Below are 23,673 nucleotides of genomic sequence, written 5' to 3' on the forward strand. Positions count from 1 at the left end.
TACCTCCTCCCAGTGTCCATCCCTTCATACTCTTCGAGAGGCCCATTGTCTGCCAACCCTGTATATGATCTTGGATACACTCTCCATTTAGACATACGTATTTTGTTGTTTTGGTAGCTATTGTAAATGGTATTGATTTCCTTCTTTATCAGCAATCTCTTTGCTGGTGTAGAAGAATCTAACTGATTTTTGGATGGTAATCTCGTATCCTGCCACTATGGTAAATCTCTCATTTAGTTTCAGTAGATTTTTTTACACTTCCTGATTTTAAAACATACCATATAGCTGCATGGTTACAGCAGTACCTAAACAGGAAACTGTCGAAAATTCAAGCTGGAAGATATCATTGCTGATGTCGGATAGATCTTGGGTGAAAACATAGAATACCAGGAAGATGTTACCTATATTTTATTGACTATGCTATCACACTGAGCTGTGTGGATCATAACAAATTATGGATAACATTGCAAAGAATGCGAATCCCAGAACACTTAGTTGTGCTCATGTGGAACCTATACATAGACTAACAGGCAGACATTCAGACAGAACAAGGGGATATTACGTGGTTTAAAATCAGGAATGGTGTTTGTCTAGGTTATATCTTCTCATATTACTTATTCATTCTGTATGCTAATAAGCTAAAAATCTGAGAAGCTGGACTATATGAAGAACAGCATCAGGACTGGAGGAAGACTTATTAACAACCTGCAATATGCAGATGACACAACTTTGCTTGCTGAAAGCAAAGAGGACTTGAAGCACTTACTAATGAAAATCAGCGTGGGTTTGCGGTGTACTAAATTACATGATATGGCTTTTCTAGCCATAGTGTTTGTAACTCCCACTTTGCCGTGAGTAACTGAGTAGCTGCTTGTTAAAGTCATCCACCTGTAGCAACACAAAGCAGTCTTCTGGGAAGTTCACTCTCTCTCAGGTGTATAGAATTCTGATGACCAGATTGTTAGTTTGGTCACTCTGCCAGGCTCAAAAAGAGCCCTCCTTAGAGGCAGGAGAGAATGTCTCTCTCTGACTGCCAGCTAAGAGAGATGCACTGCTGAAAGAGACATGCTGCTGAGAGACTGAGTGCGTTCCTGAACTTGAATCATAGCCTGTTGCTTCCCTAATAAACTCCATAATCTGAGTTATGTGTGGCCACTGCAACAAATTAACAAACCCAGCGGAGAGGTGGTGGGTGCCACGGGAGGAACTGTTGATGACAAAGTTAGTAATAGGGCTGGAGGGTGGCAGCATGTCTGGTCTCATAAGAATAGGCCTTGGGCTGCTGATGGTGATTCTGTCTTCCTCTTGTGCAGTTAGAGGAGGTAAGAAGATGCTACCTCCTTGTCCCTTTGGCATGGTTTCACCTCAACATAAAGGAAACAAAAGTCATCATGACTGAATCAATAAGCAATATCATGATAATAGAGAAAATATTGAAGTTTTCAGAGATTTCATTTTACTTGGATCGACAGTCAATTCCCATGGAATCAGCAGTCAGGAAATCAAATGACATTACATTGGGCACATCTGCTGCAAAAGACCTCTTTAAAGTGTGAAGAAACAAAGATGTCACTTTGAGAGCTAAGGTGTGCCATGGTATTTTCATTCATCTCATATGCATGTGAAAGCTGGACAATATGTAATTATGGTGTAGGCAAAGAATATTGAATATACCATGGTTTGCCAAACAAATCTATCTTGAAAGATGTACAGCTAGAATACTCCTAGAAGCAAGGATGGTGAAACTTTGCTGTACAAACTTTGGACATGTTATCAAGAGGGACCAGTTCCTGGAGAAGGAGATCATGCTTGGTAAAGTAGAAGATCAATAAAGAGGAGGAGCCTCAATGAGATGGATTGATAGCAGGAGTTAGAACAGTGGGCACATGCATAGCAACGATTGTGAAGATGGCCAGGACTGGGCAGTGTTTTGTTCTTTTGTACATAGGGTAGTTATGCATTGGAACTGACTTGATGGCACCTAACAATAGCAATATTATAGCTACAGCAATCAAAATACCCTGATGTTGTATAAAAATAGACACATTGTCCAATGAAATAGAATTGAGAGTCCAGAAATAAATCCACATTTATGATAAACTGATTTTGACAAGTGTGCTAAAGTCCATTTGATGACGAAGGAAGTCTCTTCAATAAATAATGCTGAGAAATGCTGGAGTAATGCTGGATTTCTGCATGGAGATGAATGAAACAAGATCCTTGCCTTTTACCATACCCCAAAACAAATTGAAAATGGTTAAGGACATAAATGTGCAAACTAAAACCATAAAATTCTTAAAAGAACAAGCAAGGGCAAAGCTGTCAGGCCTAGCTTTCAACAGTGAATTATCTAATAGCAAAAGCACAAGGAACACAACACAAAATAAATGAGACCTCATAAAAATGGTTCAAGCCCACCAGCCACTCCTCTGAAGGAAGGTTGGGCAATCTACTTTCGTAGTGATACCACCTCAGAAACCCAAGGAGGGGTTGGTATGAGTCAGAATCCGACTTGATGGCAATAAGGTACTCCACAAAAGACTTTACAAAAAAGTGAAAAAGACAAGCTACTGACTGGGAGAATCTCTTAGGAAACTATCTGACAAGGATATAACAACAACAATGCATTGTGGTAAAGTGTGGTCAATGACATGAGACAAAGTATATGTGAACTGCTGTATGGAAAGTGAATTTGCTCTGTAAATCTTCACCCAAATCACAATAAATTAAAAAAAAAAAAGAAAAAAGAATATAACAACAACAAAAAGACAACCCAGTGATCAAATGAGCAAAGGACTTGAATAGACATTTCACCAAAAAGGACATTTAAATGACCACCAAACACATGAAAAGATGTTCAGTTCCATTAGACATCAGGGAGATGTAGATCAACATGATGAGATATCATTTCAATCCAACTAGGACAGCTAAGATTAAAATGAAAATAGCAAATGATGGTGAGAATATAGTAAAATTGGAATGCTTATCTTTTGCTGTTGGTACTGTTGTGGAAAACAGTGACAATTCCTTAAAAAAAAATCTAAAAATAGGACTGCCATATGACACAGCAATTCCACTCCTAGGTATATACCCAAAAGACTTGAAAGCAGATATACTCAAGACAGACTTGTACACCAGTTTTCATTGCAGCACTATTCACAGTAGCCAAAATGTGGAAACAACCTAAATGCTTATTAACACATGAATGGATAAACAAAATGTAGTACATCTACATACAATGGAATACTGCTCAGCCAATGGGAGAAATGAACTCTTGATGCATGCTAAAATACGAATGGAACTTAAAGACATTATCCTGAGTGAAATAAGCCAGTTGCAAAAAGGCCAATATTGTATGACCTTACTTATGTAAAAAGACAAGAAAAAGGCTAATGCATAGAAAGTAGTTTATTAGTGGTTACCACAGACAGGAGGGAGGGGGAAATAAAGGGTTAATGATGATAGAAACATTTCATTGATTAAAGGTAGGATTGTGTGGTAGTTAAGGTTGTGTGTCAGTTTGGCTGTTACTCCCCATGATGAGATTAGGTGTGGTATAATCACTTTCATGGTAGAATCTGCTGTGAGCAGTTAATCAGTTGAAGGAGCATTGCCTTTGAGGTGTGGTCTGCTTCCAGTATATATAGAAAGGATTCTGCGTTTGGTTTAGTTTTCATCTCCAGTTCCTGGACTTGAACCAGTAGCCTGCTGTGTTGCCTGCCGATCTTGGGATTGTGCCATTCATTTTACCTGCTGATCTCGGGTTCATCAGCCTTAGCAGCCAACAGCTGTGTGAGTTAGGAGACACCTCCAGCTTGCTCTAGTGGGCCTGGAACAAGAGGCAGAGCTGAAGCCCAAGGACAAGGGGCCTTCACCCAGCCCCTAGACCCAGCACTCTGAACTCAGACTTCTAGTCTCCAGAACTGTAAGAAAATAAATTCCTGTTTGTTAAAGGCATCCACTTGTGGTATTTCTGTTAAAGCAACACTAGAGAACTAAGGTTGCACAGCTGATTATTGTAATTGCTGTCAATAAGGTATCACCTGTAAAAGTTTCATTGGCAAAAGTTGTGTGATAGATTAAAAAAAAAAAAAATAGAGTAGCTTCTGAGGCTGCTTACGTACAACCACACACCTCATAGGATTTAGTTCTTTGGTTTGGAGGTTTAAAGGTCATGGTTTCATGGGATATCCCAGTTAATTGGTCCAGTAACATATTTTGTGCTTCTCTGCTGCCTCCTAATTTGTTGTGTAGTACCGAGGGTATTAAAAGTTTGTAAGCAGCCATCCAAGGCATGGAGCAACAGAGGAAGAACAGTCAGGAATAGGAGGAGGATATGGAATGTGTGGCTTATTGCCTCCATGGATGACTGCCTCCGTTGCCATGACATGAGAAGAACTGGATAGTGCCTGGCTACCATTACTGAACATTTTGATTAATGATTCCATGGAAGAATCCTGATCAAATGGGGGAAATATGGAACAGAATTTCAAATTCTCATGAATTCTAAACATTCTGGAGCCATGGAGAGTGGATGAATTCCTGCAAATACTGCCCTGAAATAAATCTTTCAACCTTAAACTAAAAATATCCCCTGACTTCTTAAAAACCAAACGATAGTTTAGCTTAAATATAAAAAAGATCTACCTTGAGCATTATACTTTTTTTTTAAGTAATTTTTTTGTGAAAGTTTACAGAGGAAATTCATTTTCCATACAGTAGTTCATACACATTTTGTTTCATGACATTGATTACAATTCCCATAATGTAGCAGTTCTCTTTCCACTTCCTCCCTGTGATTGCCTTTTCCTTGTATCCTTCTTTCCTATGCATTCCTGCCCTCTGAGTTATCTCCCTGTGCAAATTCTGCCCTTTTGATCTCCCATGATTGATTCTGCTAAGGAGTATACCTACCTGGTGTAAATGTTCACCTTACATTGCATGCCTGCTGTTTGCCTGGAAGCTATAGGAGTGATGCCAGGCCTGAAGGGTCATTAGGAGCCATAGTCTTGGGGGATTCACCAGTGCCTGTCAAACTAGTAAGCCTGGTCTTTTTTAGATTTTGAGTTTTGTTCCACATCGTTCTGCCACTCTATTCATGATTTCCTGCTGATACTTTTCTGATTGGTTGACAGTGGTAGCTGGATACCATCTAGTTCTTCTGGTCTCATGGTCATGTAGGCTGAAGTTCACACAGTCCAGTAGTCCCTTGGACTAATTGTCTCCGTGCATGTTTGGTTCTCTTCATTTTTCTTCACTATAGACTAGAAAAGACCAGCTGTTGCATCTAGATAGTCACTTGCAAGCTTTTAAGACCCCAGCAATTACTCATCAAAGTAGGATGTGGAACACTGTTTTTGTGTAGTACCAATTGAGCTTGATGTCCCCTGTGACCATGGTCCCAAGCCCACAGGTCCAAAAACTTGCTCCATCATGGTGGTTAGCTGTGGCTTAGAAGTTATAACTTTGCCCCTTTTTTTCTAGTTATATGGACATCCTTACAGCGCATACAAATACGTATGTAGAAATATCATCTGCCAACCTTATATATGGTCATGGGTATATTCCCTTTTGCCTAGACATACCTGATCCTTCAGCCTATCTTCCTGCAGATTAATATTGTTACTGATAATGCAGTGTTGTGTATGTAAAAGTGTGTATCTTTGTTGTCTATACCTCTTCTGTACCTCTCTGTCTTCCTTTTTAGTGTTATTGTGTTGGTCACTCACTTTTGGTATATTGCCTTCCCTTGACTTTCTACAATAGTGGACTAATATTTGTCCTCCTATGATCAACTAAGGAGCTCTGGTAGTGTAGTGCCTAAGGCACTTGACTGCTAACCAGAAGGCTGGCAGTTCAAATCCACCAGCCACTCCTCAGAAGGAAGACTGGGCAATCTACTTCCGTAGTGATACTGCCTCGGAAACCCAAGGAGGGGTCACTCTGAGTCGGGTCCGACTCGACAGCACACAACAACAACAACAACATGATTGACTAATTTCACTCAGCATAATACCCTGCAAGTACATCCATGTTATGAAGTGTTTCATGAATTCTACATTATTCTTTAGTGTTGCATAGTATTCCATTGTGTGTATGTACATACCATAGTTTGGTTATGTATTCCTCTGCTGATGAGCACTTAGGTTGTTGTTTCATGTCTTTGCTGTTGCGAATAGTGCAGCAATGAACATGGGTATGTGAGCATTATGCACTTTTTTAAGAACTACCTCTATAGGATCAAACTTACAATGGCAACTCAAAAGGATAGGAACCTTAGGGGGCAGTAAGTTTATGTTAAAGAGAGAGGAACAACTCAGAAAAGGAGAATGAGAATGGGTGCTCAACTCAAAGAATATAATCAAAGTCATTAGGTTGTACATGTAGAAACTTGATTGGTGTATATTTTGCTGTGTATATTCTCAACAACAGCAACAAAATAAAGTATAATGTAAAAAAAAAATTGCTTTAGTTTATAGAGTACTTTACTGTATGAGATCTCATCTGATGCTCAGAATATCCCCATGACTAGGATGACAGGTTTGCTGTTGTCATCTGCAGTTCACAGAAAAAGAGAGGTGCAGTTCACAGAAAAAGAGAGGTGAAGGTCAGCCAATACATTTCAATATTAGTACTATAAGATAACTAACTAGCTAGACCTTTCATATTTTGCAGAAGTCCCTTATTCCCTCCAAAAGAAAAGAATTTATATATGTTCTGCCTTAATTTTCAATATGAAGGACCTCTAGTGGTACTGTGGTTAAGGCTTTGAGCTGTTAACCAGAAGGTTGGCGGTTCAAACCCACCAGCTAGTCCATGGGAAAATGATGAGGCAGTCTGCTTCAGTAAAGATTTATAGGGTTGGGAACCCTATGGGGGTTGTATTTGCTCTGCCTTGACTTTCAGTATGGGAATGTATTATCTCAACGACCTCAAATTCTTTTTTGGAATAATAAAACGTAATGAACAGTTGAATTGCTGGATTTGATGTAATTGTTTAAGTGCATAATCATTACTACCCTCTCAGATGTTACTATCCAGAACAGCGAGTTGATGAGTGGCAGCATGGACAAAGGAACACTGGGATCTGGATCCAAGAACAATATTTTTTACATTCTGCTGCGTGACTGGGGGCAGAATGAAGCTGCTGATGCAATGTCCCGGCTTGCCAGGCTGGCTCCTGTCTACCTCTGTGAGTATCTTGGCTTCCTCATTTTATTGCTGTCGTTGTTGGGGTTGTAGGCTGTAATGTTATTTTTTCCTTTCAGTGTTGTTTCATCACCCTCCACACTCCACCTCTCTACACAGTTACACAGAAAAGGATACTTACTCCAGGCTAAATTATTTGTGCTTTCCTTAATGAAGTGAACTCAGTATTCACCAGTTGGTTTGCAAATAAGGATTTACTTTTCAGTTCTCTTCTCAAAATCTGTAGTAGCTCCTTATTCCCTACCATGTGTACTTAATGGTATATAAAAGGCCCTTTATGCATCTACTATAGCCTTGTGGACCTTCCATGATTCAACCCTACCAGGTTACAGTGTTATCTACTATGCTTGCACTATTCCATTTCCTTTGTTTGCTCATCCTTTGAGAATGTCATGTGCAAAGCACATTTTGTGTGCCCCAAAACGTCTGTATTCTACCCTTACACTTTTTTCCCCCTACCCTGCTACTTGGTTGACACTTTGGTTGGGTACAGAATTCAGAATTATTTTCCTTCAGAATGTAGAAGTTACTGCTTTGTTCTGTTCTAGCTTTCAGAGTTGTTAAAAAGTGTATTACTGTTCTTATTCCCAAATTTTTGTATTTGAATTTTTTTCTTCATTCCAATAGCTTGGGAATTCTCTCTTTCTTCTTGGTGTTCTGAACTTCCCAATTGATACAAGGTTTTTTTCGTTCATTGGTCTGGGCACTCAGGAAGTTTTTTTTAATCTGTAGCAATGTATCCTTCAGTTCTAGAAATTTATATTCTTTAGTAAGTTTCTCTCCTTCACTTTTTTCTTTTTGTAATTTCTGTTACCTTCATACTAGACCTTCTTTTCCTTCCACTATCAGGTACTTAAGGAGCTAGTGGCACGATGGTTAAGTGCTTGGCTGCTGAACAAAAGTTTGGTGGTTCAAACCTACCCAGTGACTACACAGGAGAAAGATTTGTTGGTGTGCCTCCATAAAGACTACAACCAAGAAATCCTTATGGGGCCTGTTCTGGTTACCTAGTGCCACTCTGACAAGAATACACCACAAATGGGATGGCCCTAACAAACAGTTTATTCTTACAATTTGGAGGCTTTAAGTCCAAGTTCAAAGTGCCAGGCTCTAGGGGCTGGGTCAAAGCCCCTCAACCTTGGGGTCCAGCTCTGCCTCCTGCTCCCGGCCCACTGGAGCTGGAGGTGTTTCTTCACTCAGACAGCTGCTGGCTGCTGAGGCTGAGAAGGCCCAAGGTTGACAAGTAAAAAGGTACAGTCCCAATGTTACTAAACAACACAGCAGGCCATTAACTTAAGTCCATTGTAAGTCCCAAGGTCAGCAGAGCATGGCAGGCTACTGAGCAACGACACGGCTATATGCAGGGTCCAAGCATGCCATAGGCTAGAGACCATTCCCAAGGCTTCTCCTTAAATACAGGAAGCAGACCACATCCCAAAGGCAGCTACTCAGCTGCTTGTAGTAGATCCCACCATGGAGTTGATTGCCAGTCTTATCATGGGGAATAACTGCCACCAGCTGCCCAGCCACTGAACCAGCCAAGTTGACACACAAACGTAACTACCACAGGGCAATTCTGTTCTGTCACATGGAGTCACTATGACTCAGAATTGATTTGAAGTCACCTAACAACAGCCACATCATGTATTTAATTTCAAATTGTATTTTTTATTATGTTCATAGATAGTTGCTGTTATTTTTTTATTTTTATTTTTTAAGGCTTCCTGTTTTTGACCCCTGTATATATCTCCATTGATTATTCTGAGAGTATTTTTCATTATTTTATTCTATTTGCTCCATGAATTTTCTGTTTTTGTCTCTTTTTCTCTGCATTTTTCATCTTCTATCTTTCACATTAAGGACTTTCTTCAAATATTCAGTGGTCGTCTTTTAAGAGTGAGGCACAACAACACTGTTTGGAAATGCAGCTTATAGCTAGATGGACCTCAGTTCCTTGATTAAGCTGGAAGCCAGCTTTGTTACTGACGGACTACCAAATATTTCTACCAGTAATGCTTTTCTCTAGGGGCCCTTAGTTTCTCTAGAGACCTCCCTTCCAGTCTCAGTCGCCAACTCAAAGAATAGAGACATAGTTGCCAGGGTTCTGGGAGCTGGACAGGGAAAGGGGCTAAGGATCCAGTCATGGAATATACAGATTTATCCTCATTGTGTCCGGGTTTTCATTTATCCCATCTGGCTGGGCCTAGTATCTCTAAATCCAGAACCTCTCTGATTTCATTTCTTAGAAAATAAATTCCCACATCCTGTAGGAAGAAGGACCTGGGGCCTATTTCTTCTGCAGACTTTCCACCCAATTTTATTTGTTTCCAACATATACATCTCCAGCAATTGCAGAACTTGGCAGTCTAGTTTCTGAGCCTTTCCAGGTTTCTGCCAGATAGGCTCATTGGTCCTTAGATATCCCATTCCCCACCCTGCAAGCCAGTTGCCACTTATCCATCCACTTTACTTATATATATATATATCATGGTTAGGATTATTGAGAGCTCCTAGTTTCATCAGAGGTGAAGTTTATGTTTGTTTCTTGTTCTCTGGATTTTGGAATGATTTCTGAGAGAGGAAGTGGTTAGACAGGTCTCTACTGTGCCAACCTAGAACCAAGTCACATGGCTCCCTCTCTGTGGTTTGCTTGCTCAGGCTACACTTTCATATATGCAAAGTCAATCTGTTTTATAATTAGTTGGGAATGTTACTGTGTCCCCCACTCTGAGAGATGTCAGTGAGTTTTATAGAACTATATAGGGAGTGATATACTAAATTTTAATTGAATTGAATTATGGAAAATTCTGTAGTAAGTTTATTGACTAACATCTATGGCTCTCTGTTCCTGCCTTACCTGGAATTATTCTACAGCTAACCGTGGATTCTCCATTGGGATTGGTGATGTCACACCTGGTCAAGGACTGCTGACGGCCAAATATGAACTGCTGAATGCTGGCTACAAAAAATGTGATGAGTATATCGAGGCCTTAAACACGGGCAAGCTGCAGCAGCAGCCCGGCTGCACTGCTGAGGAGACCTTGGAGGTGAGTCTCTCGCCTGGTTCCCTTTAGCCACTTCAGAATCACCTTGGCTGAAAGGACGTCCCCTGGGCCACTGAGAAAGTCGCAGAGGAGAGCAGGAATTAAAGGCAGCAGTCATCATCCAGTCTGGGCTCTGAGCTGTTTGCGTGTATTGTTTGGTGAAGGGAAGGGCTCCTACTAGATTCTTTCCCTCCCTCCCAGCTTTCCCATTCCAGGTGACAAACCAAAGCTATCTGTTCATTTGACCACATGGGGCTGCTCTCGTCCCATTGTCGCTTGCAGGCTCCTTCTGTAGCTGGTACTTACGTGCCTCTGTTCTATTTCAGCATCCTTTGAGTAGAAACTGACACTAAGCTCTTCAAGTAGATAGTCTTTGAAAGAGACTCAGATACATAAGAGGGAGAATTCATGTTTAGTAGTCACATAATCAGTCTGCTGCTCTTTCACATTTGAAAGTAGATTAGCTGGAAACTCAACCAGCTTTTATTAGAATCAGAATCACCAGTAGCCTCTGAGAGCCCTTGCTTGAGTGGCTTCTTCTGCCTCAGCCATAGCATGTGGCTCAGAGCTTTGACTCACCTAACTGAAAGAAAGGCTCTTTAAGCACTAATAACTTTTCTGATTAAATGATTATTTTGAAGCATGGAGGTATCCGTCCCGAGATAATCACCATTCATTCACCAATGAGGTATTCATCATTCTAAATCTCACTGAGTATTTTAAAAGGAAAGATAAATGGATGTTTCTCACTGGTACCTTCCTAGAAAATTCCTTAAGGTCTCAGCAGCACTAGTATTTAATGTGGGCATGACTCCTGGCTGATTCAACTCCTGAGTTGTGAGTTGAGATTATAGGTCAGAAGGTGTGAATGTGCTCATAGGCCAGTATATTCCCATAGAGTCAGTCACCTTGTCATGCACGTCACGTAGAGAAATTGAGGTATATACGCTTGGCAAGAAAAAAGAGACGTTTTATAAAAAATGCAAACCGTTCTTTTGTACAGCCTATGTATGTCTTTTCTTTTCTCCATTTGTACGTGTGCATTGTGGTAGAAGGAACCGTGCACAAAGCCATGGACGTGTTACTTTATGGGTCACTTAAAGAATTTTTTATATGTTTTGTTACTGAATAGTTTTACCATCACATTGATTTTAGAACCCTGGTGTAAGATGCAGGTCTTTATAGATAGGGAATTTTGGTCCCCTAAGGCTGAAATCTTTTATCTATTGGACATCTGACTTGCTTTTAAACTTTTTCAAAGTTCTTTCAATGTCAGATTGAAAATTTACAGCCAGCAGTATCAGTGAAGATGCCTCCACCACGGGTCTCTCCCTCTCTCTGACCAGGCATTGATCCTTAAGGAGCTGTCTGTGATCCGTGACCACGCGGGCAGTGCCTGCCTCCGAGAGCTGGACAAGAGCAACAGCCCCCTCATCATGGCACTTTGTGGCTCGAAAGGTGAGGGTGCTTCTCTCAGGCTGCTTTCATCTTATTCTCCATATGGGCTGGTTGCTTTCATTCTGGAAAATGTAATAATCATGACTTCAAGCAGGCATTTTATTATAAACCAAACTCACTGCCATCGAGTCAATTTTGACTCATGACAACCCGCTTTGGGTTTCCAAGGCTGTAAATCTTTACGGAAGTAGATTGCCTAGTCTTTCTTCCATGGAGTGGCTGGTGGGTTTGAACTGCCATCTTTCTGGTGCCTTAGGCACTACACCACCAGAGCTCCTTATTTTATTTATAGGCCATATGTTTTAAAAATAACATATATATAGAAAAAGAGATTTAATTATTTGTACCTTAGGAATTTGACTCCTTTGGAAGAACTTCTGGCAGTGTGTATATAGGATTTGTGAAATTTGGGATGCTTTCAGCAAACTTGGTCTTTAAACAAAGTAAAGTAAGGATTTGTTAATCATATATTTATTATGTATGATGTGGCAAAACTTTAATTTCAGTAACCCAAGAGTTTAAACCATTAGGTTTTATGATATTGCCTTCAAATACAAACCTTTTAGTGCTTCTCCAATTTCTGTAAGTTTTTGAACAGAATGAAGTCTAGTCTCTTTAACTTTGCTGACTTTCATCTCATTATTCTCCTCTTCCTGCTCATGGTACATAGCCTGTATTTTCCTGTTCATTCTTGTATCTTTGCTCCCCACTCTTCCACCCACTTTGGAATTCCTCCCCCCACCTATCTTTATGCCCAACTGATGATGTTCTCAAAAGCCTGCCCTGCTCTCTCCTGCCTTCTCCAGCAACGTCGACCTCTTGCATTTCTCTCCGTTCACTCCTCAGCACCTGTAGCCCTGGTCTGCCTGGCTTGTATACTGACAGCTTTCTGCCCTGTTATTCTAGCTCTGTTGTTTACTGCCCCTAGACTATGAACTTGTTGAGGATAGGCCCTTTGCTGTCTGATATTCCTGTTTTATCCCACAGCACTACTTGCACTTCAGTTAATGTAATTTAGGTAAATGAATATTTATTCCTGACCCGTTTCCTTAGGTTCCTTCATTAACATATCACAGATGATTGCCTGTGTGGGGCAGCAGGCCATCAGCGGCTCTCGAGTGCCAGATGGCTTTGAAAACAGGTCCTTGCCTCACTTTGAAAAACATTCCAAGGTAAGCAGTAGTGAGTTAATGAGAACTTTTTTTTTCTTTTTAACTTTTTATCGTGATTTGAAGTTTACAAAGCAGATTCGTTTTACATTCAACAGTTCATGTACATTTTTGTTTTATGACACTGATTACAATCCCCACAATGTAATAGCTGTCTTCCCACTTCCTCTCTGTGATTACCCTTTCCTTGTGTCCTTCTTTAGGCAGAACTTTTAAGACAGAGCATCAGCAGTTCAGAAAAGAGTCATTAAAGTGTCTCTTGGAGTTGGTGGTAGAAAGAATAGGAACAGCTCAAGGTTATTTCTCCTTCACCCCAAATGCTTGGAGCTGGAAGAGTTGGTCCAGTGCCCTCTATGAGGAACAGGATTTCAGATTGCCCTCCAGCGTGTGTAGTCAAATATATAGTGCCTATATAAATGCATAGAACAGGCCCATATAAATGCGTAGAATAGGTATGCTTATTTTTTGGGCACTTAGAGTAAAAATCTGAAAGTTTTAAAAATAGTCATGGTATGAAGCACAGTAAAATGACCAGAAAATTCCAGGTTTTCTCTGCAGCTCTCAAGCACAATTTTAATTAATTTTTGGGTTCCATTGGCCCTGGTAGTTTGGGCTCTAGTATAAGCAGTGTAAAAGAGAAACACAGACAATGGTCTTTCTGCGACTCAGGAACAGATAAGTCCTAAGTTGTAGTTGAGAACCTCAGAGTAGATTTGGTCGCTCAGTACATTCTGGATCTGGAGTCAGCCATGGTTCCCATTACAGCCTAGGTGCCCCAGCTGCTCCTCGCCCCTGCAACCACAGGGTTTATGTCCAGCCCCTATGTGGGAGATAGGACTGCCATATTGAGAGTATGTAGATCCTCTCTATAAAGATAGCCCCAGAAACAATTTAAGCTACCTGCCCAAAGTCAGAATCTCCCAGGGGTCAGCAACTAGGTGGCCACTGGAAGGGGACCTGCCAGAGTTTGTCACGAGGCCCATTTCAGGCTGAAAGCTCTAAGGCAGCCTGCTCAGTTTAGAGGAGTGGCCAGGACCTCCAGACTCCTAGTCTCTAACCCATGCTAGACTCTGGGGACATCTGTGCTGACCTGGAGTTGGCTTTGCATACACCAATGAGAGAAGAAAGTAAAGGGCTAGACTGGTCATCTAAGCTGTCCTCTAAAGAACACACACCTGTCCAGATCAAAGGCCATTTCATGTGGTTAGATTGACAGATAAACATTCATACCATTTTTATTGAGATATTTCACATACCATAACATTCACCCATTTAGAGTGTACGGTTCTCTGACTTCAGCCTATCCAGAGTTGTGCAGCCATGACCACAGTCCACTTTTAGAATATTTTCAGTGCCCCAGAATGACATCCCATAACTATGCTCCATCATGGTTAAATTTTGGAACTAGGTAGGTCACTGGCCCACAGGAGGGGGCTTATTTCAGGGGGCCAGCTGCCTCAGTCACCATCTACTCTTGAAGTGCTTATCTGCTTTCATTTGCTCTAGGGGGAGCAGCCCAGGTTCACCTTTCCCTCCCCCAAAGTCCTTGCTTGACCCTGGAACCATCTCCAACCCTGGCTGGGCCCTCACCCTTCTTTGTCTCTAGAAGGTGGTTTGTACCAAATTATTTCTCCCATAGAAGAGGGCATATAGAACTTGCCATTTCATGAGTGTGTATAAGCCAGGTATTTATAACCTAAAGGTGGGGCCTTTTCTGATTTCAGTGGATTTTTTAATTGTGGACCTTGAACTGTTTTTGTTTGGTTTTCTTTTTTCCTACCTCTCTTTAGCTCCCAGCTGCCAAAGGCTTTGTGGCTAATAGCTTTTATTCCGGTTTGACACCTACCGAGTTTTTCTTCCACACAATGGCCGGCCGGGAAGGCCTGGTCGACACGGCTGTAAAGACAGCTGAAACAGGATACATGCAGGTAACTTGAAGAAATACAGGCCCTTAGCAAGGGAGCAGCACAGGGATCTGTGGGTTTTGACTGTTGAATGTTTACATCTTTTGCACATGAACATAATTTACCCAGTCTTGATATTTCAAAGGAAAATTTAGAAGTATGAAAACTCACTCCCATCAAGTCAAGTCTGACTCAGCAACCCCCACTGGATGTCTGAGGTGATAAATCTTTACCAAAGTAGATTGCCCAGTCTTCCTTCCCTGGAGTGGCTAGTGGGTTTGAACCACCAACCTTCTGGTTAGTAGTCAAATGCCTTTAGGCACTGTACCACCAGAGCTCCTTTTATATGAGTGTAGGTGCCCTGGAAATAAATAACAAAATCGTTAACAGGTTCCAAATCCTCCCATAAACCTCGAATACTAAATACCAGGCGCCAACAGGGAGAACATGGACTGGAGTGCATCCTGAACTATGTCATCTAACCCCACAGGGGCTCTCTTTCCTAATATCTGGAAATGGAATGATATACATACATCCTGGTATTAAGAAGACTCAGGGAAAGCACTCTGCAGCTAGTTTATGTAACTCATTATTAAAAATCTTTCCCATTGACTGACTCCAAATCAGCCTGTTCAGGGCCTGCAGGCGGCTTGGACAGTAAGAGGGAAGACTTTCCCCCGTGTGTATAGTTCCAAATAGGCATGCAGTATGGGGCTTACCTAGAGAGTTCTATGCCTTCCTCACACTTTGCCACAAAAGTACCCCTGTTGGCAGAGGAGTGTGGAAATACAGCCCTACTGTATTTCTGATGTTCTTCCATCAGACCAAAGTGAAGAATTTCTTTTCAGTCTCCAATGAGGTTGTCTACTCTCTATTCAATCATTTAACTTTGTTCATTAAATGTTTTAATCTTTTTAACTGTTTAAGGTAAAGTCAGTACTCCAGGGAGCTGGGCCATGCACTTGCTGTGGTTTTGTGTCCCCTCTTCTCCCACTGTGTATCCCAGTTTGAGAACCATGGCCATTTGCGAGCTAGAAACCAGGATAGATAAAAAGCAGAGAGGAGTGAAGGAGTGGACCAGAACTAACAAGGGTGATGAGGGCAAAAATGGCCTCCATTCAGTAGACCCCGTATTCCCATAACCCTGTCTGTCCTCATGGATCACTCTCTGAGACTTCGCTTTTAATCATCTTCAGTGCGAAGTTGCCCTTCAGTTTTTGAGCATGCTGCTTTCGTCAGAACCCAGCATCCTATGAAATGTTTTCAGCACTTTTGCCATAACGTGTTTTGACTCTATTTTTTGTCTTTACCTATTTGAAGTAGAGTCTGACTTTCCCAGAGCAGAGTGAGCCGAGAACAAATGAGTTCTGGCGTGAGGGATATTTGTCTTGAAGTTGCCTGGAGGAAGAAGTGTTGAAATCACTGAGCCACCATCGCGTGACTGGCTGGTGTGTTCTGCTGGTGGAAGGTTCTCGCTGGGCAGATTTGAGAAATGATTGCCACCTACTGGGTCACAACAATGCTGTCCCTGTTCTTTTCTCTCCCCTATGTGCCAGAAGAGGCCTGCACCTGATCCTCTGTAATTCATATTGAAGTCCCCAGAAGTCCTGGCTCTTTTGCTTAAAAATGCAAAACTGTTGCATTAATTTATACCTTTGGGAAAAAGAGAAGAAAGGCAAAACAGCCTAGTTTCCTAGAGTGTTTTGGAGTGATGAGATTTATATTGCATGTATTCTAAACAACCCTGAAGTGCTAGGTGGGAACCTATTCTAAGACCACCACACAGACAAGTGAGCCGATCTCAGTGGTGGTGGTCTTGGAGCAAGGGGACCATTTTACAGAATTTCTAATGAAGTCTTTTGATATGGTGATGACAGTGCTTGTAACCTTGAAACTTTGAGTCACAAATCTCATCCTCGACACATGCAGCTAGTCTGTAAAAGCAGCTGAGCTTTTGTTTCCTCCCATCTTTTCCTTTAGAGGCGGCTTGTCAAATCCCTGGAAGATCTCTGCTCACAGTATGATTTGACTGTGCGAAGCTCTACCGGGGACATCATCCAGTTCATTTATGGGGGAGACGGCTTAGATCCTGCAGCAATGGAGGGAAAAGATGAACCTTTAGAGTTTAAAAGGGTTCTAGACAACATCAAAGTAAGGTTAAACATGATATTTGGGGTGAGAGTGTTTTCCAGAAGGGTTCTTTAGGATAAGGTACCATTTGGAACATCACACACAATACTTTAGTCATATCGCCTGACTACTGGGTGAGTCTGCGTGATTTTCCCAAATATTAAGGGGTAAACTTTTTTTTTCCAATTGAAAGCCTGCTGTTCATAGTAATCAATAGAAGAGAGCTTTGGCATCTCTGTGTCTAGTCAGGGAGTAAAGGGGAGAGGCCAGTGTATAGGTCATGGATGCTGAAAGGCTGGCATATTTTACATATAATAACTGGGAGTATAGTTCAGAACAACCTTTATAGAGGGTAGTTTGACAGTGTTCATCTGCCTTTTAGCGGTGTGTGCTTTTTGATCCAGCAGTTTCACTTACAGGAATTTGTCTGACAAAAATGTGAAAGAATGTTTCTTGAAGCAGTTTATAGTAAAGATAAACTGTCCATAGAAAAGTCAGATACATAGTGGCCTGTCAGTAGAATAGAATAGAGCCATTAAAATGCTGGGAGGAGAGGATATTTTCATTCTTGAAATATGTGTGTGTATGTGTTTAATATATATATATATTTTTATTATTATTATTATTTATTTATAATTTTATATATATATATATATAAAGCAAATCTGAGGGTGGAGTAGGGAATGAGAGTAATGGAACAATCCCCGTGACTAGTCTGGAAGTCTCAGTTTATTCTGTTTTCACATTCATGTTAAAGGTAGAATCTAAAATTCGTTTGGAAAGGAACAACAACAAAAAAATCACCAGTTGCTAAAAGTTTACTCTGGGTAATTTTATAAGGCCGTTTAGTCTCTTGTAAATTCTTTCCTTGAATACTGCCCACTTGCTTCTGACACATTACATGTTTTCCCTTTAATACTTGAGGCAGTCTTCCCGTGTCAGAATGAGCCTGCTCTCAGTAAAAATGAGCTGACCCTCACGATGGAGTCCATCATGAAGAAGACCGAGTTCCTCTGCTGCCAGGACAGCTTCCTCCAGGTGAGCCCCACGGGGGGCAGGGGTGCTCCTAGCTTGATGGTCGTTAAGAAGTAAGTTTGCCAGTGGGTCTTATAAATTAGGGTTTTAATGTAATAGTGTTCTTTCGCTAAGAAATTCAAGAATGGTCTCAGCAAAATCTTACCAGCCAACATGAAGAATTTATCTCATGTCTTTCTTAGTTTATGTCTTTCATGCAAGTGTTCTCTATTTGAGAAACTAAATGGCTTTAGTTAGAGAGCTGATTTTCTTTTTTAAAATCCTATTCGTAACACCTATTTTCTTTCTTATTGTATGGGTCAACTTATCTCTCAATCATTCTGTATCTTTTTTTTTTAGTAGTAGTATTGTTTTAATACCAGTTTTTGAAACTGCTCTTTCTCTAACTGTTCTATGGATCAGAAATTCCAGGGAGCTATTTCCTTGAGGTGTCCTTTTCAGGTTTTGTTGGTTGGTTGGTTGGTTTTAATTTTATTGAGCTGTCCCAGCAGCTCCTTCATGTTTACCTATTCATAGTTCTGATCAAAAGCAAAGGGATACAGAGATCAGTGAGTGATTTCCTTGAGTACTGACAGCTGATTCAGATGCAGCACAAGAGCTGCAGGCCAAGTATGAATGTATCCCTTCTAGTACATCAAAAATGGAAACAGCAAAGTGAAGCTTAACTAAGAATGTTTTCGTCAGGAAACTTCTCTCCTTCCATTTGTGTGTTGAAGTGTGAAAGCGGAAAAAGAAATTCTTCCAGATTTTCATATATTTAAAATCAAGAACATGACTAGGTTGAGTGCTTTGTTTTTGTTTTTTTCCAGAAACTTTGGTCTTTTTTTTTTTTCTTTTTTCAGACTAGCAAATTAGGATTATAATTTGGTTTTACAACATGACTATATTTACTTATTTATTTTTCTGTTTATCCTCCAAGACTTTAACTGAGACAGGTTATGAAAAATATAACGAGGTAATGTGATCAGCATGCCTGTGAGTTGTGAGCACAAAGGAGGGCCCTCCAGCACCCTCCGGCGATTTGCCAGCATCAGAGGCAGCAGATTTCTGTCCTTGTTCTGGCAACATGGCTTGTCTGTTCACTGCTTTGGACTGCTCCTTTTTACGTTGATGAAGTTTAAGGATAATCTCTTGGCCCACCCACCCATAGTGTCCATTTATTCCATCAGCTCGTCTGACACTCTGGTTGCCACACTCTGTCAGATCCTGGGTCACAGAGAACTGAATGTGGCCTCACCCTCCAGTCACTCACAATCTGCTGAACACCCTTTTGCCCAGACCCTCCAGAGTCCACTGGCCAGACTGTATTTGGCTGAGCCTGTGACATGTTCTCATACGAGAGCCTAAGTGACAGAGGCAGCTCTCCTAAGTGGTGTCACACCTGGCCCTTCCAGAGCCCGGTGCCCATGCTCAGAGACAAGCTGTGGATTGACTGTAAGAATTTAACTACTGGCTGATCATGTGATTAATGGCTTGCCAATTGCCATGTGTGAGTCCCCTCTAGTTTGCATGGGTTGGTTCCACTGAATTCCTAGCAGAATATTAGAGTTTTCATTTCTGCAGAGTGAACTCTTTGTTTTTTAAACCTAACTTTCAGAATATCTGGCCTAACTTTTCTGCAAGGAAAGCCAGTCCTTTCTGCAGAGCCACTGGGAACGTATCCATTTGGGTGACTGCTGAAAGATCTCATTTTCAGGGCCTGAACTGGGGCATGTTTTTCACATGTGTGCTTTTTTTAACTTGTTATGTGTGCAAAGTTCCTCACTGATGAGAATCCCCTGGGTCTCCCTGGCCATAGGCTTGCACTTTTGGTTCCCAGTGCCCACAGATGGAGCCGTTAACCCCAATCTTGAATGGCCAAATCTGGGCCAAGTGGGCCCTTCAGGAACTAAAGGACATATCCACAGCCACACAAGTGTGCAGGGTAGATAAATCACTGATGTGAGCAAGTCTCTTTATGCGGAATGCTTTCAGGGGAGAATAGCGGCAGTTAGTGTGCGTGCCTCTGGACAGTCCCACCTGTTAAAGCAGAGGCTGCAGGAGAGATTGCTCTGCTGCCCTTTCCAGCTTTGTCTGAGATCTTCCACCTCCAGTTGGCAGCTCCTGACTGCACCTGAAAAGATGGTATCAAACTTGTGACTAATAAATGAGCCTGGAGAGTTTCTCTTTAAAAAGACCCTTTGGAGAAAGTTGAAGTTCTTCCAAATTAATAAAAGTCCTTTTTTATGTTAGATGTTTGTAGCAGGATGGCTGAGCAGGGCAACAGCCCATCGTGTATCTCCGCCCTTTCTCAGTGGGCAGAAGGAGAACTGGCCAACAAGAGCAGTCATGAGAAAGCTTTGCTCTTGAACAAGGGGCAGCCGGGGTTATGATGGGCCCTCAGGCAGCTTCATGGACAGTTTGGCTCCCAGGAAACAGACTGAAATTCCAGTGGGCTAGGACAGAAATGCCTCACCACAGACTTGGAGAAAGCAGCAGACATCACAGAGAGGCCTTTAGCTTTGGGCAGGGCCCAGACATCATTCAGCACCTCGGTGCCCTCCTCTCAAGTGATAGGTAGTGCCATGCCACCTCCCTGGGAGGGCTTGCTGAGCCAGGCAGCAGCTGGATTGGATTTGGTATAAACCATAGATTGTATGGATGCAGGATGCTAAAGCTGTTTAATCATAAGAGCATATAGTTTTTGTGTTTTGCTTTCAGAAAAGGTGGTAATCAGAAATTGTTAGGTAAATCTTGGGGAGGCTAAAGAGATGCACTTTGCAAGGTTGGGGGTGAAACTAAGCAAGTATCCTATTAAGTGCTATACTTTCTGTATGTGCCTTACAGGATTTTATCTTTGTAAAAGTAGGTTTCTGGTGAAGTTTGCTTTAATATGTATGTTTTAGGCTTAGATGCCTCACCTCTGTGATAGACTGAGCAGGGCATGCTGAGCCTACCTCAGCATTGAGGGAACGAGAAGCACAACTTGGAGGTACTTCTTGGCCACCACAATACGCAGTCCACCCTCCCACCAGCCCACTTGCCCATCCATGTGTGTGGGTCTGTCCTCAGTTAGCCACACCGAGCAGCTGGACTCTGCCACCGCTCTTTGTCTAAAGTCATTGAGGGACTATATTTCAGGGAGGATTGCTGAAGACAAGTGGAGTTCTGCCACTCTTTCCCCATGTTCTCCCTGGATAGCTGACTGCCAGCTCCCTAGAACTGCGTTACATCACTCTCTAAGGGTTGCTGTTCCTACACAGTGTGGTTCCATCAGCTCAGCCTGGAAAGTGATCTTAGAAACACCCTATACCACTCAACATTTGGCCCACTATGATCATTATGTTGATGGATAGAGCTCATTAAATCATGCCCTGCCCCCTCTGTGAGTGCTCCCCAAAAGAAGTTGCTGTCTGATCCTGGTACTAGGAAGGATAGGAAGACTCCTGAGGTGTAATCTGTGTGTGTTTCATGGACACTGTAAATTGTGAAATAGATAACCTTTCTTCCCCTTACAGTGATAGCAAGAAAATCTGGAATCAAAACTATAGTCTCTAGCCTGCCCTGCATATGTACTTTGCACCTTCTCCCTCATTCTGTTTTGTTGTCTTTCCTGGGGTGTGAATATGCATGGTGTGTTCCTTGGAAAAGCACTTCATAATAGAACTAGCATCTAGATCACCTCCTTTTTAGGCTACAAGTAAATATGATAGACTCATCATATATTGCTAAGTTTATGAACTGAATCACATCATCCAAATTACTGAGAAATGTAAAACTGATATTTGCTGTGTAATCTTCCAGGAAATAAAAAAATTCATAAAGGGGGTTTCTGAGAAGATCAAGAAAACCAGAGATAAATATGGCATCAATGATAATGGCACAACAGAGGTAATGGCTTTCCCAGACATGGTGGACACCAAGGGGTTTTCAGGTGTGGCCATCCCTAATGCTGCAGTTTTGTTCTTTCAGCCCCGTGTGTTGTACCAGTTGGACCGAATCACCCCCACCCAGATAGAAAAGTTCCTGGAGACCTGCAGGGACAAGTACATGAGGTAGAGATGCTAATTACTTTAGGGTGGAGGGCATTCACATAGGTCTCATGTCCTCTGGCACATGTCCCCATGGGCATGGAACTGTACACCAGTGCTGTTTGGTGACTGCCAGCAGAGAGACATGTACTTGAGCAGAGTCTGTCAGCCCCTGTATAGGGACAGTAGGTCTCTAGGCTGGGTGTTCCTAGAAATGGAAATAATGAGAGATATTTGAGTGTCCTCTCACCACAGAGAAATAGCCTGGCCCATTGCAAATTCTTTCTTGGCCTTACACATGTTTTTATTGAAAAGCAACAATCAGAAGCCTCTCCCAGCAGTTTGTTGGACCTTTCTTTGTCATCTTGTATTTCCATCCATATCTATTCTCCTAGGGCCCAGATGGAGCCGGGTTCTGCAGTGGGTGCACTCTGTGCCCAGAGCATTGGCGAGCCAGGCACCCAGATGACCCTGAAGACTTTCCACTTTGCAGGTGTGGCCTCCATGAACATCACCCTGGGTGTGCCCCGCATCAAAGAGATCATCAATGCCTCCAAGGCCATCAGGTGCCCAGCCTCCATCTCCTTGTTGCTTGAGAAAATGATCCTGTTGTCACATGCATATGTGTAACACTCTAATGGGACAGTGTCTCAAGTCTGGGTGATGTGTTTGTTGTATTAGACATATTTTGGTGGTTATTTGGTTACTATAATTTGGTTAATCATATATTTGGTTAGCTGCTCAAGAAACAATAGTTCTTGGGACAAGATGAAGGCCTGAGCAGGTGCTGCCACAGATCCAGGCCACTAATGGAAGTGACCCTCCACCCAGATGACACAGGCTGTGTACACATGTCTTTTGGGCATATTGTGGCTAGTGAGAAATGGCATGTGCTGCAGCTGGTGCAGGAGATGTAAGAGAAAATTAAACTTGTTATTGTGGGTCATCTGACACTGGTAAATTTTTACTTGCCCAACAGATCCTGTATTCTTTATATCACCGAAATTGACTTGGGTGCAGGTAATGGCTACAGAGAGAGTCTTGTTCGGGGTAGAAATTCTAGTAATCTTCAAGAGATTATACTAGTTGAAAAGACATAGATGAGTGAACACTACTTCCCAGCTGTACAAAAGTTTACAGTGCTGGGTCTTGGGTGGTGTTGCTTCCAGTGGCCAGGCAGAGGGAAGTCTCCTACCTTATTAGCTTGTTAGTCCAAGAACAAACCAAAGAGCCCAGTAAGAACTCACTTCTCAAGAAGAAACACACTTCTGAGCTGGAAAAGTTAAATTTCCCCTTCCTCAGAAGTTCCCAAGTATCCAGCAACTAAGTAATGCATCCAGCCAAGTTGTTGTTGGACAAGCAGTAGCACAGCAGATGTACATGTTTTTCACACAGTCTGGGGATAGCTTGCCTTATGGCATTGACTACATTTTCTCCTTCAGATCTCAAACTACATAATTCCATATTTAACCCTTTGTGACCCAGTTATTTTCTACTTTGAGTTTCTTGTTGCTCCCATGTGTTTTCATTAATGAAAGGCATGCTGAGTCAAGAAGCATTTCTGAAATTTTGATTCATGTTGTGTGGGACACATATGTCCTTCTGGACTCTAGGCCATCTCTTAGATCCCTTCGCAGATGCATATAATGTAGGACACCTGAAAAATACACAAACATGGGGTCATCACAAGGGCAACTTCCCAGTAATGCACAAG

At 41.8% G+C, this 23,673-nt stretch overlaps 1 protein-coding gene across 1 annotated transcript in view; it reads left to right on the forward strand.

Annotated features, from left to right (window-relative positions):
* The window catches only part of POLR3A (RNA polymerase III subunit A), a 77,255-nt gene that overhangs the window by 43,809 nt on the left and 9,773 nt on the right, over positions 1–23,673 (forward strand). The window contains exons 15-24 of the mRNA XM_042780662.1: positions 7,028–7,192; positions 10,084–10,256; positions 11,600–11,711; positions 12,765–12,883; positions 14,671–14,808; positions 16,765–16,935; positions 17,839–17,952; positions 21,733–21,819; positions 21,901–21,983; positions 22,355–22,525. Coding sequence (XP_042636596.1) covers positions 7,028–7,192; positions 10,084–10,256; positions 11,600–11,711; positions 12,765–12,883; positions 14,671–14,808; positions 16,765–16,935; positions 17,839–17,952; positions 21,733–21,819; positions 21,901–21,983; positions 22,355–22,525 — 1,333 coding nt within the window. The remainder of the gene's footprint in view (positions 1–7,027; positions 7,193–10,083; positions 10,257–11,599; positions 11,712–12,764; positions 12,884–14,670; positions 14,809–16,764; positions 16,936–17,838; positions 17,953–21,732; positions 21,820–21,900; positions 21,984–22,354; positions 22,526–23,673) is intronic.

This window comes from Orycteropus afer, unplaced genomic scaffold, assembly GCF_000298275.1.
Source record: "Orycteropus afer afer isolate SDZICR_OR568_19922 unplaced genomic scaffold, OryAfe1.0 scaffold00052, whole genome shotgun sequence".
NCBI lineage: Eukaryota > Metazoa > Chordata > Mammalia > Tubulidentata > Orycteropodidae > Orycteropus > Orycteropus afer.